This window comes from Trichomycterus rosablanca, chromosome 21 (genome assembly GCF_030014385.1).
Source record: "Trichomycterus rosablanca isolate fTriRos1 chromosome 21, fTriRos1.hap1, whole genome shotgun sequence".
NCBI lineage: Eukaryota > Metazoa > Chordata > Actinopteri > Siluriformes > Trichomycteridae > Trichomycterus > Trichomycterus rosablanca.
In genome coordinates, this window is record NC_086008.1 from 16,864,534 (window position 1) to 16,883,794 (window position 19,261).

General features: G+C 39.3%; 1 protein-coding gene across 1 annotated transcript in view; it reads right to left on the reverse strand.

Moving 5' to 3' along the window:
- adamts3 (ADAM metallopeptidase with thrombospondin type 1 motif, 3) overlaps positions 1-19,261 on the reverse strand; it is a 179,228-nt gene that overhangs the window by 113,490 nt on the left and 46,477 nt on the right. The window contains exon 6 of the mRNA XM_063017819.1: positions 3,570-3,755. Coding sequence (XP_062873889.1) covers positions 3,570-3,755 — 186 coding nt within the window. The remainder of the gene's footprint in view (positions 1-3,569; positions 3,756-19,261) is intronic.

Consider the following 19,261-nt stretch of genomic DNA (forward strand, 5'->3'; position numbering starts at 1 on the left):
TGCCGGAGGGGGCACAAGTCAGTTGAGTGGCGTCCTCAGTCAGCGGCAAAAAGGGTCGAATCAGTATAGAGGATGCATTCAGGGTAATTGGACACGACTAGATTAGGGGACAAAAATTGGGGGGGAAAATAGATAATAACAAATAAAAAAAGCAGAAATCCTGGTTAAATCACCAAGCCATCACATTACAAACACCATGATTTACTAGTAGCAGCACATTCGTATTGTCTGGCAAAAAGTTACTTTTCTGACTTTAGACAATCCACGAAACACTATCACAAAAGGCTTGGGGTCATCAAGATGAATTCTGAAAACTGACCTTAACTGATACGAGTGAGAATTTAGCCCCTCCATGCAAAGCACACAGATGCAAAAAAAAGCCAAGTAAAGCACAAGGCTGATTGCTTATTGTCTCAAGCTCATTTAAATAAAAGTTGTACTGTTTCACTATTATGAAATAGATCTTCAGAGCTTTATTGTGTTACTACACAATACAACCAGTAATGACAAATTAATTCTGCCTCATTAACGAGCCAATTCATTTACATACTATTTTTCTCTAAAGCATGTGATGATGGGTGATAATGTACTTCCATTATGTATGAAGAGTGAGGGCTGCACGAGCCTCCTGCTGTCACTACCAGAATCATGGAAACACAAAGTTGACAAGTGCTGAAATTATAGACCTGACATGGTGGGCATGCTGGCACACCAGTGGACAGAACCATGGAAATACAGAGTAGGGTTGATTAAGTGCTAGAAAATATGGCTCTGGCATGGTGGGCATGTTGGCACACCAGCAGCCAGTCATTAGTAGGTGGCCCATTAAACACTGGGGTATGCTTCGGTATTGAGGTGGCTGTGCACAAAGTGCAGCAGGGACATCTACTGGAGGAAGCCTTCTCAAACGAGCATAATGAAGACAATCATGTAACATCTTTAGTTTACTTTAAAAGCATAGTATTGTCAAGGCTTAGAGAGTAACTTAAATCTGGCTTTATTTTTTTTCACTCTGCTGCCATTATTTATGAATTTTGGATGGTTTTTATGTATGTTAAATTAGTTACCTGAACTTATAGCATTAACGTTTGGGCTAATATTTCACCCAGCACAACTAGACATATGTTTATTTTGATCAGCTCTAGTCAGATTGCACTACATGTTTGTGATTCTGTGAATGATTTGAATCTGGGTTATCTGGAATTTGCTTTACATTTAACATTTTGTTGTTGTGCCTAGTTAGCTTTGTAAATATTCATTAGTTTAATACCAAAGCACAGTAGAAATAATTATATTTATCACATTGTATGGTCATAGGGAGCCTGTTGGAAATCTCATTTTATAAACAATGGCATTAATAGTTTACCTCCACTTGCCAGGTACACAAGCAATTATTATTTTATTTCCTTATTTGAGTGCATGGTGCCTGGTGACATTGATAGTTTAGAAGTGAAGGATTTATTATTCCATTCATCAATTCTCTTTCCATTGATAAAATTCCATCTTTCATCACGTTAGATGGGAGTAGAACCTGGTCTGGGTGTCAGGGCATCACCTAAGCATTCATTTACTTTTACTTACACCAAGGCTGAGTTTAGACTGCTAAAGTTCGGCACTTAACTCTATCTTTGTACTGAAATTGTGAACGTTTTTCATATATTTTACAGGAATATATTGTGTTCCTCAATTGACCCCCATGTGCAATTTCACTAAACATTTATTTTTACTACTCAGACTATATAGACTTAAATATGATACTTTTATTTATATTTATAAATATGGTCCAAAGGCCGCTCAGGTGGCACAGCGGTAAAGTACGCTAGCAAACCAGAGTTGGGGTTTTGAATACATCGTATCGAATCTCGGCTCTGCCTTTCCGACTGGGCTGGGCGGCAGCAAGAACAAGGATTGGATGTTGTTCATGGGGTAAAAAGAAAAGTCGGATCATAGGTCCTCATAACTGGTGCGACTGTGGCCCCTGCTGGCTGACTGATGGCACCTGCACAGGGCTGAGGAATAATGCTAATGGGGGTGTGGCCCTCCTTACACAGTGCCCGTCAGTGTATGAACTCAACTCATGCAGGTGAAAAATGCAGTCTGTACTGACTGTACGTGCCGGAGGCACGTGGCGTATGTCAGTTGAGAGGCGTCCTCAGTCAGCGGTGAAGGGTCGAATGAGTATAGAGGACGCAATCAGGGTAATTGGACAATTTCTGAAAATGAGCGGGCTAAAGGTATTCCTCATTGCTGAGAGATGAGAAATAATGGAGATCAGTGTGTGACTCTCTGTACACAATACTGATTCCTGTTGAACCCATATCACACAGGTAAAAAGAATCGGTTGGCTACTGCACATGTGTTGGAGGGGACGTGTGTTAGGCAAGACCCTCCTTGGTCAGGATTATTGGATACAACTAGTTTGGGGGGAAATGGGGAAAATGCATAGGTAGAATTCATTTTTTTTATATAGTTTTGGTCACTTGTGCACTTGTGTAATCTTTAAACTCACCCTATTCCCTCAATCTGTAAACAGAAGCACTTTAAAGGGGGGGGGGGGGGGGGGGTAAAGAGTTGTAAAGAGGTAGTAGCAACAGTGGTGTTCAAACAAATAGCAGTGATTTTAAAAAAGCGAATAAAGCACAAATTCATTATAATAACTTTTATTTCCATAAATGCAAACGCACTGAAAATACTACACTTTCAAATCTAAATCAAAACTTTAACAAAATTTAGCCAGTTTGTGTTAATCCTTCACAGTGAACTTTGGCTTGAATTCAGTGCTAAAGGGTCGTCTGACATACTGTCTACGGCCACTAGACCCAAAAAGAAAAATTTTGCTTTCACCAGTCCACAAAATGTTGAGCCATTTCTCTTTGGAGCAGTCAATGTGTTCCTTGGCAAATGTTAACCCATTCAGGACACGTCTTTTTCTTAACAACGGGACTTTGCAAGGAGTTCTTGCTGGTAAATTGGCTTCACTTAATCATCTTCTGTACTCACTGGTAACTTCAGATGTTCCTTGATCTTTCTGGAGGTGATCATTGGCTGAGTATTTGCTATTTTGGCTATTCTCTGATCCATTCGAACAGTAGTTCCACGCTTCCCTCCGCATCTTTCAGGTTTTGGTTGTCACTTCAAGGCATTTCAGATCATTTTAGCTGAGCAGCCTATAATTTGCTGCACTTCTCTGTATGTTTTTTTCCCTCTACTATCAACTTTTTAATCAAAGTACGCTGTTCATCAGAACAATGTCTGGAACAACCCATTTTACCCAGTATTCAAAAGAAAATGCGCTATGACCAACCTGTGTGCAACATTTGCCACCCTCCTACCTTAAATAAGGGCCAAAATTGACACCCGTTCTTCTGCAGAATGAATGACTTCACCAATTGAACTCCTCACTGCTATTATTTTGAACAACCCCCTTTCAATTTTGCTATGTAGAAATAGCATTTCTACTAAAAACAGTGATTTATCAGGTTAATGGTGTTGGACTGCTATTTTTTTGAACACCACTGTATGTGTGTGTGTGTGTGTGTGTGTGTGTGTGTGTCTTGCAGTGTACTCACAATGTTCATGAGGGTCAGCAGATAATTCTGCACATGCTCCTTCCCATGAAATCGCACCACAGAGTCATCAACCCCCAGCAGCACCTCAATATTGTAGTCATCATCTCTGGCATGTCTGCGTCTCCTGGACGTATGATTTACTTGTTTGGCGATGTTGTTCAGTGCATGTGGCACACTGAGATCAGGCTCTGTGAAATAAATAGATCGATTAGTATTCAGTGTTTGACCTGGTGGAAGAAAACAGAAGACAACTGTCTTTCCATTTTTACTACATTATTCTGTGGGATACGTCAAAATATCCGTGCCATCTGAGCTCTGAGTGTTTTGTTTTATGATATTAATATTTTCCACCTATTCAGTTACATTTTTAAGTATAGGGATGCACATTAATCATTTTTTAACCCATTACCGACCATCATTAGAAGAAGGTTACTACAGTATAAAAACATCACTGAGTTTCTTATAAACAAGTCACACACTCTATTGTTTAATAAACAGTATACTGTTTATTATAAAACGGATAGTTCCGGTCCTAAAATCTGATTGGCTGAGCCGCGTTCGAAGCCGTTGTAAAATCCCCGATATACGCACACCTGTGACCACCTCACATCATTCCATATTAATACGCCACTGAAAAGAAAAAGTACAAACTTGGTTGAACACTATTTTAAGTCATGTACTATACATGGAAATGTCCAGATTAATATAAACAGTAATCCTAATCATTAAGGGGGTGTTTCGTGCAAGAAATAGTGTGATAGTGTTTGTGGAGGAATGTTTATTGTGAATGTTATGTTCGCCCTCATGTTGCCTAGCAAAACTGTTAACGGACTACCTGATTTCGCGGAAGAATGCTTTTTGTAAGTGTTTTTGTAAATAAAAACATTTATAAATTGAACATTGTTGTATTTTATTATATTTTATGTTGACCGCCGTTTTATAAAAGCAATAAGCCACTCGAGACTGCTATGATTTTATCAAGTGGAAAGACGTTTTAAAAACATCCTTCCCCATGATAAAATCGCAGTAACGCACAGTCTCTTGTGGCTTATTGCTTTATTAAAGCATCATAAATGTAAATTTGATAGAGACAATAGCAGTTCATCACAAGCACAAACTAAACAATCGCAGTTTATGCTCCGAGACTATGAAACACTCTACCTCCCACCATTCACCAAGCACCTTCGATTTCTGTTTTTAAAGTGCGTTTAAAAACATATTTATATAAACTTGTATTTGAATAGTGAGAGGTTGTTTGAGCACTGTGGGTACGAAATGCCGTTGTCCTACATCATTTTAGTCAGCATTGCATCTGTCTTATTCATCTTTTCTTTTTTTTTGTCATGTACCTCATCCTTTTATTTTTTGTTTTTATTTTTTGTGAAATTTTATGTGTATATTTGAATAAATGTACAGCACTCTGGTCAACGTAAGTTGTTTTAAGAGTGCTTTATAAATAAACTAAACTAAACTAAACATGCTAATCATAATTACTTGATGATGAAGTCTGTATCTTAAGGTTTATTCTCACATCATTAGTGTCACTATCATAAAATGATAAGCAGACTGTTACCCTTATACTGGAACATGGTGCAAAATAAACACATCATTTTTCTCATTCACCACTGACAAAAACAGCTTCACAGTTTGTGATTTTAATGCACCACATTTTTCATTTAATTTATATAAATGTATAAAGTCATAGACATAGCTGCCATATGTGAACTAGGAGTGGCCTGAGTTGTGTTTCAAATCTGTGTTACTCACTCTGTACAGACTGTAGCTGCGATAGGTATCAAGCATCAACTGTTATGAATAATTAATACAACATTGACACAAAATGACATTAATCAAACAACAACCGTGTTTACATGCAGCCTGATAATCCATTCATAATCGGACTAATAGCTCAGTAGAAAGAGTAAATGTCAATGTGTACAGCTCAATCAGAATAGACTGGTCAGATTGACAAAATTCTGACTACTAACTTCTATCCAATTGAAGGAGGTGGCTAATCCTTTAAATAATCTGTTAAATAAAAGAATATCAGCCAAGCAAACACCTGTATCTGATCAGAAAGTGTAAGCACATTTTGCACACTATGTCATAGTGAAAGTTTACAAAATTCAATGACTCCCACGAGTCTTTACTGCACACTTCTGTTCAGAGGTTTCATGTCATCGGCAGTATGACTGGCATCCAGCTGTGCCTCAGAAAGCTGCAGGACGTGACATCTTCCTCGTGCACCTTGTTTTTAGTACACAGATCAGCCATAACATTAAAACCACCTCCTTGTTTCTACACACACTGTCCATTTTATCAGCTCCACTTACCATATAGAAGCACTTTGTAGTTCTACAATTACTGACTGTAGTCCATCTGTTTCTCTGCATACTTTTTAACCGGCTTTTACTCTGTTCTTTAATGGTCAGGACCCCCATAGGACCACCACAGAGCAGGTATTATTTAGGTGGTGGATCAGTCTCAGCACTGCAGTGACAATTACATGGTGGTGGTGTGTTAGTGTGTGTTGTGCTGGTATGAGTGGATCAGACACAGCAGCGCTGCTGGAGTTTTTAAATACCGTGTCCACTCACTGTCCACTCTATTAGACACTCCTACCTAGTTGGTCCACCTTGTAGATGTAAAGTCAGAGACGATCGCTCATCTATTGCTGCTGTTTGAGTCGGTCATCTTCTAGACCTTCATCAGAGGTCACAGGACGCTGCCCATGGGGCGCTGTTGGCTGGGTGTTTTTGGTTGGTGGACTATTCTCAGTCCAGCAGTGACAGTGAGGTGTTTAAAAACTCCAGCAGCGCTGCAGCGCTGCACTGAGAATGATCCACCACCCAAATAATACCTGCTCTGTGGTGGTCCTGTGGGGGTCCTGACCATTGAAGAACAACATAAAAGGGGGCTAACAAAGCATGCAGAGTAACAGATGGACAACAGTCAGTAATTGTAGAACTACAAAGTGCTTCTATATGGTAAGTGGAGCTGATAAATTGGACAGTGAGTGTAGAAACAAGGAGGTGGTCATAATGTTATGTCTGATCGGTGTAAGTAAATGTAAAGTACTTTTTCCTGAATCTGCAATCATTTTACAGCAATTAAAATACAACCCATTAAAATTTTGGGTAACATACTGCTCCTCTTACTCTGACTGGACTGGCATGATGCTCGTTGTCATGGTAACGTGTGGACTAAGTGGTACTCCACACATGCTTCGTTTTGGATCGGATTACTAGTAGCATGCATGTCAACTGAGATTTCCATCAGATTGTTTAGTAGCGTGTTCATATAAACACCTCAGTCTTAATCTATATTCAAAATGAAATCAATCGGATTGGAAAAAATCTTTGAATGTAAACACATTCGGGTAACCGGTTTATCATTGTTATATCTAGTTGTTATATGCAAGATATGAGTGAAAAAAATGATAGAATATTCAAGTTACACTGTTTAAAAACATTCCACCGTGAGCAGGTAAATTGGTAACAGGTGATGGTATCGGTCTTTGCAAGCAGTGATGGGTCATGGCTCACTGCTTTGAGTCAAACTTAATAAAAGAACTGTCAGTATAAAAAGAACATTTTTAAAAGCCTTTTGTCCCCCTGCATGTTTTACTTCCCAATTTAGGCATTGCAAGTTCCCATGGGCAAGCCTAATCAGCTCCCAGCTACATTCGCAGACAGCTTTAAGCACCATCAATACAAAAAACAATGTCCTTCACTATCAATTCCATCATGTAAAGTAGAATGTGTGGAGTCTGCATAAATTCATGCCTGGATACTGAAAGAGCAGTTTCTATTAGTTTTAGGTCATTCCTGTGGATGGTATCCAAAAATGGCAGAAGAAAAAATTCCATCCTAGTGCTCTCATAGTTCACCAACGTACAGAGTACTGTCCTCTAACTGTAGCACTAAGGTAAACATTTGGGTGGATCGTGCTTTGGGTTTTTAGCCTACAGTGTGGGGATTGTGAGACACATTCCTCCGTTCGTGCATCTTATCATTACACACGCATTCTTGCTTTGCCCAGTTCCCAACAGGGTAAACATCGTTTTTTGAGGTTCCACTTCAAAACAGCACAGGGCTTCCCCTCACACTCGATTTAAAGCCTGTGTGTGTGTGCTCTGTGTGTGTGTTCCTGCCTCAGCAACCAGGTCAGTACTAGTTTAAAAACTTGATTCCCTCTGCTGGTGCAACAGAGGAATAAAGATAGAACAGCTATGGTACAGATAATTGTCCAATCAGCTTTGGTTTTTCAAACCACCTACTGAATAGCAGCTGGTATGACTCAAGTACTTGGCAGTGAATTAAGTTTTATCAAGCTGATACACTACCACACAAGAGCTAATTGTGTTCCGCAAGGCTGCACAATATTATAAGAGGCACCAAGCAAATCTAACAGGCTAAGGCTAGCATGTACTTGCTTTGTGAAGTGTAAAGCAAGCCATGAATTCTTTATCAGCAAACCAATGCAGCTTAAAAAGTGCAAATTATCATTGTCTGTTCATCAGAGCTTACAGAAAGCCAGGACTGACTAGTGTTGCATGACTTATCCTATCCCTCCCACCCAGAGAGCAGAAGTTTTGTTCACAGCTTTTTGTAACATCGGTGCTTGTACTTAAGCACAATATAAACCAGATCATCTAATCTTTCAATTTCAATGAGTTCTAGCTCGCTGCATAATTTTTTTAACACCCTGAATGCAGTCCTGTGTGTTCTTACTTCATGACCCATCTGTGCTTCAGTAATATTATTTCTATTTTAATTGGGACAGGTCTGATAAAGCAAGGTCCTGATGAAGCACACATTTTTAACACCATTACTGTGCTTGACTGTTGCTATAAGGTTTTTAAAAGAAAATGCATGTGTCTGAATTTCTTCAAACATAAAATAGCCAAAAAGTTTCATTTTTAATTGATCTGTCCTTTAAACATTGTCTCAGAAGACTATACTATTATTGATTCTTACTTTTTCCTTATGCCTTGTCATTTCTTTTCTTTCTTATAGATTGTATAAAAATGCATGAGTGATCCTAATTCATCAAACCCTTATCCAATCTTTAGTTGTGTAAATTTAGCTGTCATCCAAAATTGAATGTGTCAGTTTTCCTGCCATACTTTCGATTTACTACTACGATATGACCAAAAAGTGTGGACAAATTCAGCCCAGAGCCAAACAATCACTTACTGCACTGTGTATCATCCAGAATGTAAAAAGGATACAAAGATAAACTGTTGCATTGCTTAAACTGGTACTGGAACAGCATGACTGAATTGCATTTTGTTCCCTAATGTTTTATCCACCTTTATAAAAAAGAAAGCTGGTTAACTAGGTGCTAATAAAACCCCAGTTTAACAAGCCACTATTTTGGCTACTGGGTTTTTTACCTCTTAATCAACAATTAAGGCTGAGAGATGAAGCTGAAAGCTGCTGTGCAAAGCAGTTGACGTGGCACTGTGTTAAACATGGCACTGAGGGGGTAAATGCACGAGTAGTGGTCTAAAGTTTTGTTAGCTGCTGGAAACCTCCAAGCATGTGAGAGAACTCTTGTAAATGTTACAAGCTGAGCTAGCAAACTGCAACATGTACATGTTGGACAGCAACAATGGGGGGTCTGGATACATGCAGATTAAGCTTTTAAAGTTTTTATTGTGAAATAAATGCTGAATCGCTAGCCCTACAGTCAGCTCCAGATTTAAGGGCACCCTTGGATAAGATTGCTTAAAAAATCATAAAATGGGTAAATCTGTGGATAATTAAGTCACTAATAATGGTGTAAAAAGTAAATACAATTCTTTCAACAAAATTTCACAGTTGGAGATTTACAGGTGGTAGCAATTTGGGGTTTTGCAAGACCTTTGAGACCAAACAAAGCAATAATAAAACTTCATGGTGCAAAAAAACATTTCAGGCTTTACATTGAACAGTGTAATTTTTGAGGCTGAAAAAATTATCTATAGATTAAGATCTTCTTTTTAGCCCTGCTAATCAATATAAGGTGTGCTTTTAGGTTTCACCAGAAGCTATTTAAAAAATATTGTTCCCCTCTTTGTTGGTTTTCTTTCTTTTAAAGACAAAGTACATGAATTTATTTAAGAATAATGCCACTTAGTATGTACAGCACTTTGTTTAAAATCATTGAAAGTTTTTGTTTGCTTGCTGCCATTTTTCAAGTCACAAAGGTTGCAAGGAATTTCTAAAATGGCAATAAATGCCAGACGTTTCCCATTTATTTCTTTTAGAAGGCTGTTTTTACTGAATTATTTTAGCTCTGATGTGTATATGCATTGATAGAGGTGAAAAGTTAAATAAATTAGGGAAAACTACACAAGAACTACACAAGATTTGGTCTGCCAATACAATACTAGACTGCACACCCTGCTGGAGAGTCTTGCTCCTTTAAAAACTAGAACTTTTAACTCATTCTAACTCATTTTAACTCTTTCACTCATTCTGCTCCCTGGCTAAAACCCGTCGTTTGGAACGTCTTGCTAAGAAAAGTGGACTTATAACTCACAGGGACATGTACAGTAATCTACTTCTCAAGTACATGGAGGCTATCTCTGCTGCCAAGACTACTTACTACGCATCTCTATTTAGGTCTTTTGAGGGTGACACTCGTGCCCTCTTTTCTACAGCCAATAACATAAAGCCTCCAGATATTTATCCAATGCATATGTACTCAAACAAACTGTGTAACAAGTTCATGTCCTTTTTCCAGTCTAAGATCCAAAATATTCACCAAGAACTGTCTTCTTCGTCTATGAATACTATTAGTTTAAATTGTGCACCATCTCAGTTACTCCACTCTTCCTTCCTATGTAAATTTGAACTTCCTTCTGTTGCTGAAATAACCTGTCTTACCCAAAAATCTAAAACATCTACCTGTCAGTTAGATCCTCTTCCTACACACCTTGTTAAACTATGCTCTTCTTCTCTATGTTCTCCTATTGCTGCCATTATTCAATCTTCCCTCCTGTCTGGCTCAGTACCGTCTTCTCTCAAGACGGCAGTTATTACCCCTACACTTAAGAAACCTGATTCTGATCCAAATTAAATGAACAATTTCCGGCCAATCTCTAACTTACCTTATATATCAAAAATTCTGGAAAAGGTTGTTGTCGCCCAGGTCCACAAACATCTTTTGAATAACAATTTATATGAGGTATTCCAATCTGGGTTTCGCCCTCTCCACAGCACTGAGACGGCCCTTGTTAAAATGACAAATGATCTATTGTTGGTTGCTGACTAGTAAAACTAATTCTTCTGGATCTGAAAGCAGCCTTTGACACTATTTTGCATACAATCCTCTTAGATTGATTAACATCCACTGGCCTCAAAGACACAGTACTAAAATGGTTTTCTTCTTACATTACTGGCCGTAGTCAGTTCGTCCGTCTAAAGAATTTCCAATGTACTGTTGTATCTGGCGTTCCCCAGGGCTCTGTTTTGGGGGCGCTTCTATTTATAATTTACCTACTACCCATTGGCCAAATTTTTTGAAAGTAAAATATGAAATTTCATTGTTATGCGGATGACACACAACTATACCTATCTACCAAAACTACTGCTTCACTTTCTCCTTCCTCTCTGTCTGACTGCTTGTCTGAAACCAAAGCTTGGTTTTCAAACAACTTCCTAAAATAAAATACGGATAAAACTGAAATTCTACTTGTGGGTACAAAGGGCAATCTCACAAAAACTGATGCGTTCACTTTAAAAATGTATAATTCTGTTGTCTCTCCTTCCCCTCAAGTTAAAAGTCTGGGTGTTACTCTAGATAACAATCTTTCCTTTACATTTACATTTACATTTTCGTCATTTGGCAGATGCTCTTATCCAGAAGTGTTTCCATAGTAAACATTTCATTACTCTATTTTAAGTAGACAACAGTCCAAGAACACAAGTCTGCTAAAACCTGTTAGAACCAAAGTGTTTTTTTTAAAAGCACATATCAACAATATCACACGGTCTGCTTACTTTCATCTACGTAACATCAATCGTCTCCGCCCATTCCTCTCCCTAAGAAGTGCTGCTATTCTCGTTCACGCCCTGGTCACATCCGGTATTGATTACTGCAATTCTCTTCTCTTTGGTGTACTTTAAAAAACCCTCCAAAAACTACAATTGGTCCAGAACTCTGCTGCTACAACTATCACTAGTGATAGCTCAGTGGTTAAGGTGCTGGACTAGTAAACAGAAGGTTGCCGGTTCAAGCCCCGCCACCACCAAGTTGCCACTGTTGGGTCCCTGAGCAAGGCCCTTAACCCTCAATTGCTCATCGTGTTCAGCTCATAGTGTAAGTCGCTTTGGATAAAGTAAAATCACTAGAACACCTTACATCACACATCACTCTGGTTCTCAAGCAGCTTCAGTGGCTTCCTGTCCAGTACCGCATACATTTTAAGATATTGTTATTTACATTTAAGGTTCTCCGTGGCCTAGCACCACCATATTTCACTGATCTTATCCAAATCTACATGCCCTCCCATATGCTCAGATCTTCTTCTGCTTTTCAGCTTTCTATTCCCTCCATACGTCTGTCCACTATGGGGGCCAGAGCTTTTAGTCACTCAGGCCCGTATCTTTGGAACTCTCTCCTGCTTGAAATTCTAGCTATTGATTCCCTCTCCACCTTCAAATCCCACCTAAAGACTCACTTATTCAAACGAGCCTACCATTAATTCACTTGATTGTTCAGTGTTAATTGTATTGTCTGATTTAAGGTGCCCTTGAGTGCTTTGAAAGGCGCCTATAAATGAAATGCATTATTATTATTATTATTATTAACTGCAATTAATTAACATCCCAGGATACGGATGGCAAAATCTTGTATTACAAAGACCTGTGGTGGTCGATAACACTGTGCTTAGACACTATTATGGTTACTCATCTGAACGTGCATAAACTGTGAAAGTGTATAAAATTATAGACAAAAACTTTAACACAATTAGCATGTACATCATCAGGGCTCTAGAGTGCGACCAATTTGGTCGCACATGCGACCTAATTTCTCAATGGTGCGACTGAAAAAAATCTGAGGTCGCACCAACCGTTCGAGGGGGTAAAAAAAAGTCTCTGTGACTCTAAAAGTCTCCGGTGCAACAACAGACACACATTAGGCCCATATCTAATCATATCTATATGTCTAAACCAATCAGAGATAGTGAAGGGCGGGACCAGCGTGATCAACGGTGGGCGTTACACAGCGGAAGTTGAGAGCAATAATATCATGGCGGAGCGTGTAAAATATGTGAGCATTTGTGCTGCTGTTACAGATGTTGGTTTTTATGTAAAAACATCAAACAAATATCGGTGATTAGAAGACGTGACGTGTTTGTCTCAGTTGTTGTTTTCTTTAGTTCATTGACGTGAGAAGAATTTTGCGCTTCGCTTTCACCGCGACTCTCTATGTAAATAACCGATTTGCTCAGCGCTCCACTCGATAGATAAAACATCATTAAAGTTCCACGATACAAACAAACATCTGTGTGAATTGTGAAATAACCATCAAATCCAGTCTAACAGCTCCACATGTATCTGTGTTTAGCTGGATTTACTTTACGTTAAGCGTTGTTCGTTCTGTCCGGGTCACTTTTACCACGTCATATCACACAGTTCATCTTTTTTTAAGGCACTTTAAAAATATCAGCAGCAAACTGACTCAAAATGTAATAATGTCATGTCATGTAGCCTATGTCAATAATATGCGCCTCGTTACTGCATTAACCATATGTAATATTCTTATCATTAAATGAGATGTGCAGTCTGAAGCCCTCAAAACACTTGCACTTTTAATTTAGATTTTTTTTTTTATTTCATTTTATCTTAAATTTCAGCTCAGTGAAGCACTTTAAGCACCAACACTTTTTCAGTAAGTTACCTTTTTTTGTAGAATTGTGCTTCAAATAAAGAACTTTATGTTGACCAGATTGTTAGGTAATCATTTACAAGTCAATAAGGACAGCGATAAAAAAAAAAAAAAAAAAAAAAAAGTGAACCTGTAAAACTGAGGTGTTGAATGCGATGCGGTCGAAAATTTGGGTGCACCTAACTTTTGTGCTGGTGCACCTAAGAAAAAAAGTTAGGCGCACCAGTGCAACTAGTGCAAGCAGTTAGTCTAGAGCCCTGATCATGTATGTTAGCTTAAGATTAAGACGTAACCATAATACTGAGATAAATACAAGTCATGCCTCAGGAGGACACGAGGACAGTTCATGTTAAAAAAAAATTATAATAATAAAATACAACATGAAGTAAACTGGCTGTCAATGACCTCTGTCAGACATTTGGCTCAATTTTTTTCATGTCATCTATTCTGTCAACAATGTGACAACTACATCTAAGCAAAACCACAGAGACCACCACTTTGTGTAATCGAGGACAGGAAAAGTAAACCCACCCTTCTGGCATTTTGTTTATGCTTTGTAGATAAGCTTAGACTATCAGGTTTAGCTCCCTGAGGCTTTAAGGCGACCTTGTGGCTTACACTGAATCATGCTTAGCTTTTTCTGCCTCTTACAGAAAGCAAAGCAAATTGATTTCCACGTTACCCAAAAGCGAGAGTGAGGTCTGTGGAATCTTGAGGATGACAGACGATTTTGTGTCCTGACAGCAACTTTGATGAAAACATGGCAGTTTATTTTGCCCTCAAGCTACTAAATATCTCACAAAAAAACATAACTAGCCGGATATACCCAGTCCCTCTGACACATACATGCACGAAAAGCGTAGCATTTTTGAGGTGCTTGGTTTCTCAAAACAAAAACAGATGTGGCTAGACTAATGGAAAAGCTACGAGGTCTTAATGCTAAGCGTTGTCTAAAAGAATCCAGGTGTTCTGATGACAGCAAAACCCTTGCTGAAAAGCTTCACCACAAACGCTTTAGGATATGTGGAATTAGTGGAAATCTGGTTCCAATATCTTGAAAATATGTTGTATTTCGTGCTTCTCATACAACACGCAGGTACGCATTAAAAGAAAATGCCGAGGAAATCCTGGTGCCTGGGAATGCCAGAGCACAGATGCTGGCAACGTTTACATCAACATGAAGACCTACTCATCTAAACAACCTAAAATGATCTTCAGTTTCAGACAGAAGTGAAACCAATCAAATGTAATTATTTTTACTACTAATCAACAATACATAGTTAAGGCTTAACTATTACGCTTACACAAGCTTATAGCTGCCTATTAAAGGATCCACCACACCACTGTTAATATCAAAAGCCTTTAGGCTTTATTAAATAAAAACACAGGGGCCTCAGGTAGTGCAGTCCACCACTGCTGGGATCTTTGGCTCCTGAGTTCAAATCCCAGCTTTGCTTTCGACTATCCAGGTGCCTACACAGACACATGACTGGCTGAGTGTCTGTAGGGGGAGGGACGTTGACAGAAGCAGAGTTTTTAATCTCTGATCGAGACGTCTTTATAGTTGGTTGCAGGTCGTGGATGGCAGTGCATGGCTCTCGGCACACAATACTGCGCTCTGTGAGAACCCTCCCCTGGCAAATGAAAGAAGGGGGTGGCCAAAGCCTTGCAATGGATATGCGCCCTGTCCAGAATATTTCTGTCTTCCGTGTTTCCTATTAGATTTGACCAAATTCTAAACCATGGTACCATGGTATGCTATCACATTTTAATGTTATACGAATGCTTTCTGGCAATTTGTTAGGATTAATAGGAAAATTATTTCCTTAAAGCTTAGTCTGAAAAGGAAGTTGAAGCAGATTGGTCCAGAGCACACTGCCAAAGCAACACTGGAGTGTTTTAATATAGAGATTTATATTCAGGATTCACAGCAAGACCTTTGGCTTTACCCCACAACTCACAAACCAACTTTAGAAATATACTAAGGCTTACCCATAAAGAGTGCTACAATGGTTGCCAGCATAGCTCAGCTGAGTAATAAACGTTTGCATTTGTGGCATTAAGAAGAAGATATACTTTATTTGTCATATATACATATACAGATGTACAGTACAATGAAATTCTTTCTTCGCATATCCCAGCTTGTTCGGAAGCTGGGATCAGAGCGCAGGGTCAGCCACCTTATGGCGCCCCTGGAGCAGACAGGGTTAAGGGTCTTGCTCAAGGACCCAACAGTGGATGCTTAGCAGAGCCTGGATTTGAACCACCAATCTTCCGGTTGATAGTCCAAAGCTCTACCCACTAGGCTACCACTGTCCCATACTAAATATATTTATATAAAAAAAAATGCAAGCAATTTAGATTTAGATGCCTTGTTCGGGGACCCATCAGTGGCAATGGTGGGACTTGAACTAGCAACTTTTGGATTATTAGGCCAGTAAACACTATGATAGAGTTTCAGACAGAATGTGTGTCTAAGAAAAATAAATTCTCAGTAAATTTGCACTCATCCCAGGTTGTGTCCATCATTTACGTGAAGGTTTTGGGGCTGAATACATAAAAGGAAGAGTAATTATTATTAGGGTTCCTGTGGTGGCTGGTGAACCTACCTCCGGTTCCCGCTGTCGCAGGAATTACAGAACGCCTCAAACAAAGGCCTTATATAGGAGACCTGTTAATTAGGGCTGACAACCTGCAGCTGCGCCTCGCCTATTTAAGCAGACATCGCGCAGACACGGGTTGTCGCACCTTTTGTTTGGTTTACCGTGCATTGCGCAAGCTTGCACCTTTTTATAGGGAAAGCAGGGTACCCCGGGTGTCATCAGGACGGTCGAGCTTGTAAGCTGAACGGCTGAGGTAGCAAGGGACCTTTTTGTTTTTTCTTGACATGTAGGGAAAGTTTGGTGCGACTTCGCGCAGCCCTCGCGCTGTAGTTGTGTTGGGCGTTATCGCTGGCCACTTCCGCACTGTTAGCAGGTGGCTAGCTTAGCAGCGCCGCCCTATAGTACGGCGTTCTTAAACCCCTGATTCACCTGGGTTGCACACGACCGGCATAGCCGAGTGGGTTAAGCCAGTGTTTCTTATCCCGGCATCGCTGGTTCGAATCACCCAGTGACTAACGTGTCTTTTCTCTTTTCTTGTTTCCCACAGATCGGCTCCTCCAAGAGAAAGCGACCCGCTTCTGGTGGCATTTGCCGATCCATTACCCGAACCGCTCAGTTGCGAGTTCCGGTTTCGCTTTTTCCGGACTCGTTAGTCCGCCGCACTGTCAATACCGCGCTTGAATAGCGCGAGGACCACGTATTTCTCTAGTGCTGGAATAGCACAGTGGCGAGCGCAACCGCCTTGCTCACCGGCGAACGGGGTTTGCGGCTCCACTCAGTTTCAGTTTTGTCTTTTGTTTTTTGCTCTCTTTCGTTTCAGTAGCCTGCGGCGCCAGCGGCTTCAATCGGGATTCGCCTGATTGGTTTTCTGTTTTACCTTATCCCTACTTTTTGTTATTATTCTTATTCAAATAAAACTTCACGTTTGTTCTCTGCATTCTGGGTCCTGCTCCTTTCTCCACATAACAATTATAAGCTAATAAAGAACACTTTGTTGGAAAGATGTGATGGAAACAAGGACCATATCCCCTCCGAAACACGAGCAGCAGCCGGATGCATCTTTGCCACCCACACATTGATGAGTTTGGCGCCACCTAGCGTTGCATGCGGAGAGACACACCCTAAGGGCACTCTCCCTCATCTCTTGTGCAGGCGCCTCTAATCATACAGCCACTCAGCTTCGAAGCGGTAAAGCAAAGCTGGATTCGATACTACGTACTCAGAATTCAGCTCTGGTTGCAGCGCGTCTTTTTACCGCTGCGCCACCTGAGCGGCTTGGATTTTTTTTTAACATGGCAGCACATTAGTAGCTTCTAGGGCTTGAATCAACTGAATGAACATACTGATATAAAACATATAAATATTTTATGCTACTTAAATACCAAGCAGCCAGCAACTAACGCAGGGAAATGTTTTTGACGTGAAATATTAAGATGTAAAAATATTGCAAGCCCACATGGATTATGAGTTGGATGAATGATCACCAGTTGGAAAGCAGGGCTCAAAAGCCCTATCCACTACACCTCATACATCTTCCCGCCAATTCTGACTAATGAACAGTCTGTGCAATATAATCCACACAGTGGCAATGCCATCATCTTCTGGACCAGGAATTTCAGGAATCCCTCTTTTCTGCAAAAGTGTCTTATGCTGGCAGTATTTCCTCAGACAGTGAAGAAGGGCATTGTGGGATGAAAATAAAGCACTTCCTGTTGCACTGCCAGATGGCATGGCTACAGGATGATTCAATGGAACAAACGCTCAAAGCTCAACTGCCCAGCTCTGATACACATGAGTGATGTCAAATGCTTTTAATGTTGTCTCCATTTCTCAAGCCAAGACCGTAGAGTATAATTAGAATATTTCATGGAAAGAATACATCAGGCAGATCCTCAGCTATTACACCTTATTTTCGAGGAACAATATGAAAGAAAAAATGATCATTCTTGCACAATTTATTACACAAATGACATAAAAACCACCACAATGCAAACTGTACTATCTTCTTTTCTTAATGGATTTAGTGTAAAAGTTGTAAAAGTACACAAAGTCTTTATGCGAATAAAAAGCACAATTATTTATCAAAAAAAGAGCTGACTTTAAGTAAAGTGTAAAAGTACTCATATTACTGAATTTAATAATGTATATAAAAATAAATAAATAACCTTACATTCCTTAAGCAGTAATGAAAAGTGAAGAATACACTGTTCTCGATGCACAGCACTAATATCAGAATGCACACAAACTACTCAAATTTAAAATTGAGAGAAAAAGCCAAAATGCAGCCTACAAAACTTAACAGTGTTCCCACCAACAATTCACCCTTACTTGTTATAAAGCTTATACATATAAACCAGCCGTGAAGATTCCAGGCTCTGATTATTCTAACTAAGCGTCTAATTTTTGCTTTTAAACTGATCATGTATCTACATTTAGTATAAATATTTGTAATGACACCAAATTTAACTATAAATGTATTTTTAGGGTTGCAGCTAGTCTGGAAAAACTGTACACAAAGCAGGAATATCCTGGACAGAGCTCCAATCCAGTCACATAACAAATATTCGAAGCTGCCTGTCCCAAATAGACCCTACATATCAGTCTTTTTCTTTTGCTTGTGATAACAGTGGCTGCACTGATTGATTAAAGAACATTGCTAACAATTTGTGATGACTCAAATCTGTCACACTCAATAGATAAGAGCAATACAGTATGAAAAATTATCTAAAATTACACGAGTGGGGAGAAAGCTTTTCACTTCTGTCATTATTACAATTTTCCTTTAATAAGGGCAGATCTAAATGGTTCCTATCTGCCACAGACATTTACTTCACTATGCAGCAATTTGTCCTTTTGTTTGGACAATCTTTGGATTGTTTGGAAGGATCTCTGAAAGAAGATGAATAAATACCAAACAGATCCTGATGAAGGCTTTATGGTGCTCATTAAACTCGTCTTTGTCTTTTTTGTAGAGTAAGACAGAAGTATACCAGCCTCTCAAATTAAACATTTTATTTTAGTACATTAATCATACTTAGAACAAATGTCAGCTTTTAATAATAACAACTCTTTAAGCTCATATAGTTGTGATAAGGAATGAAACTACTTTGATAAAGCTACCAAGTGGTAGATTGTCGGGTCATAACTAACCAGCCCTAGTTGGCTACTATAAACCTAGTTGATACTAAAAAACAAATTTGTGCCCAT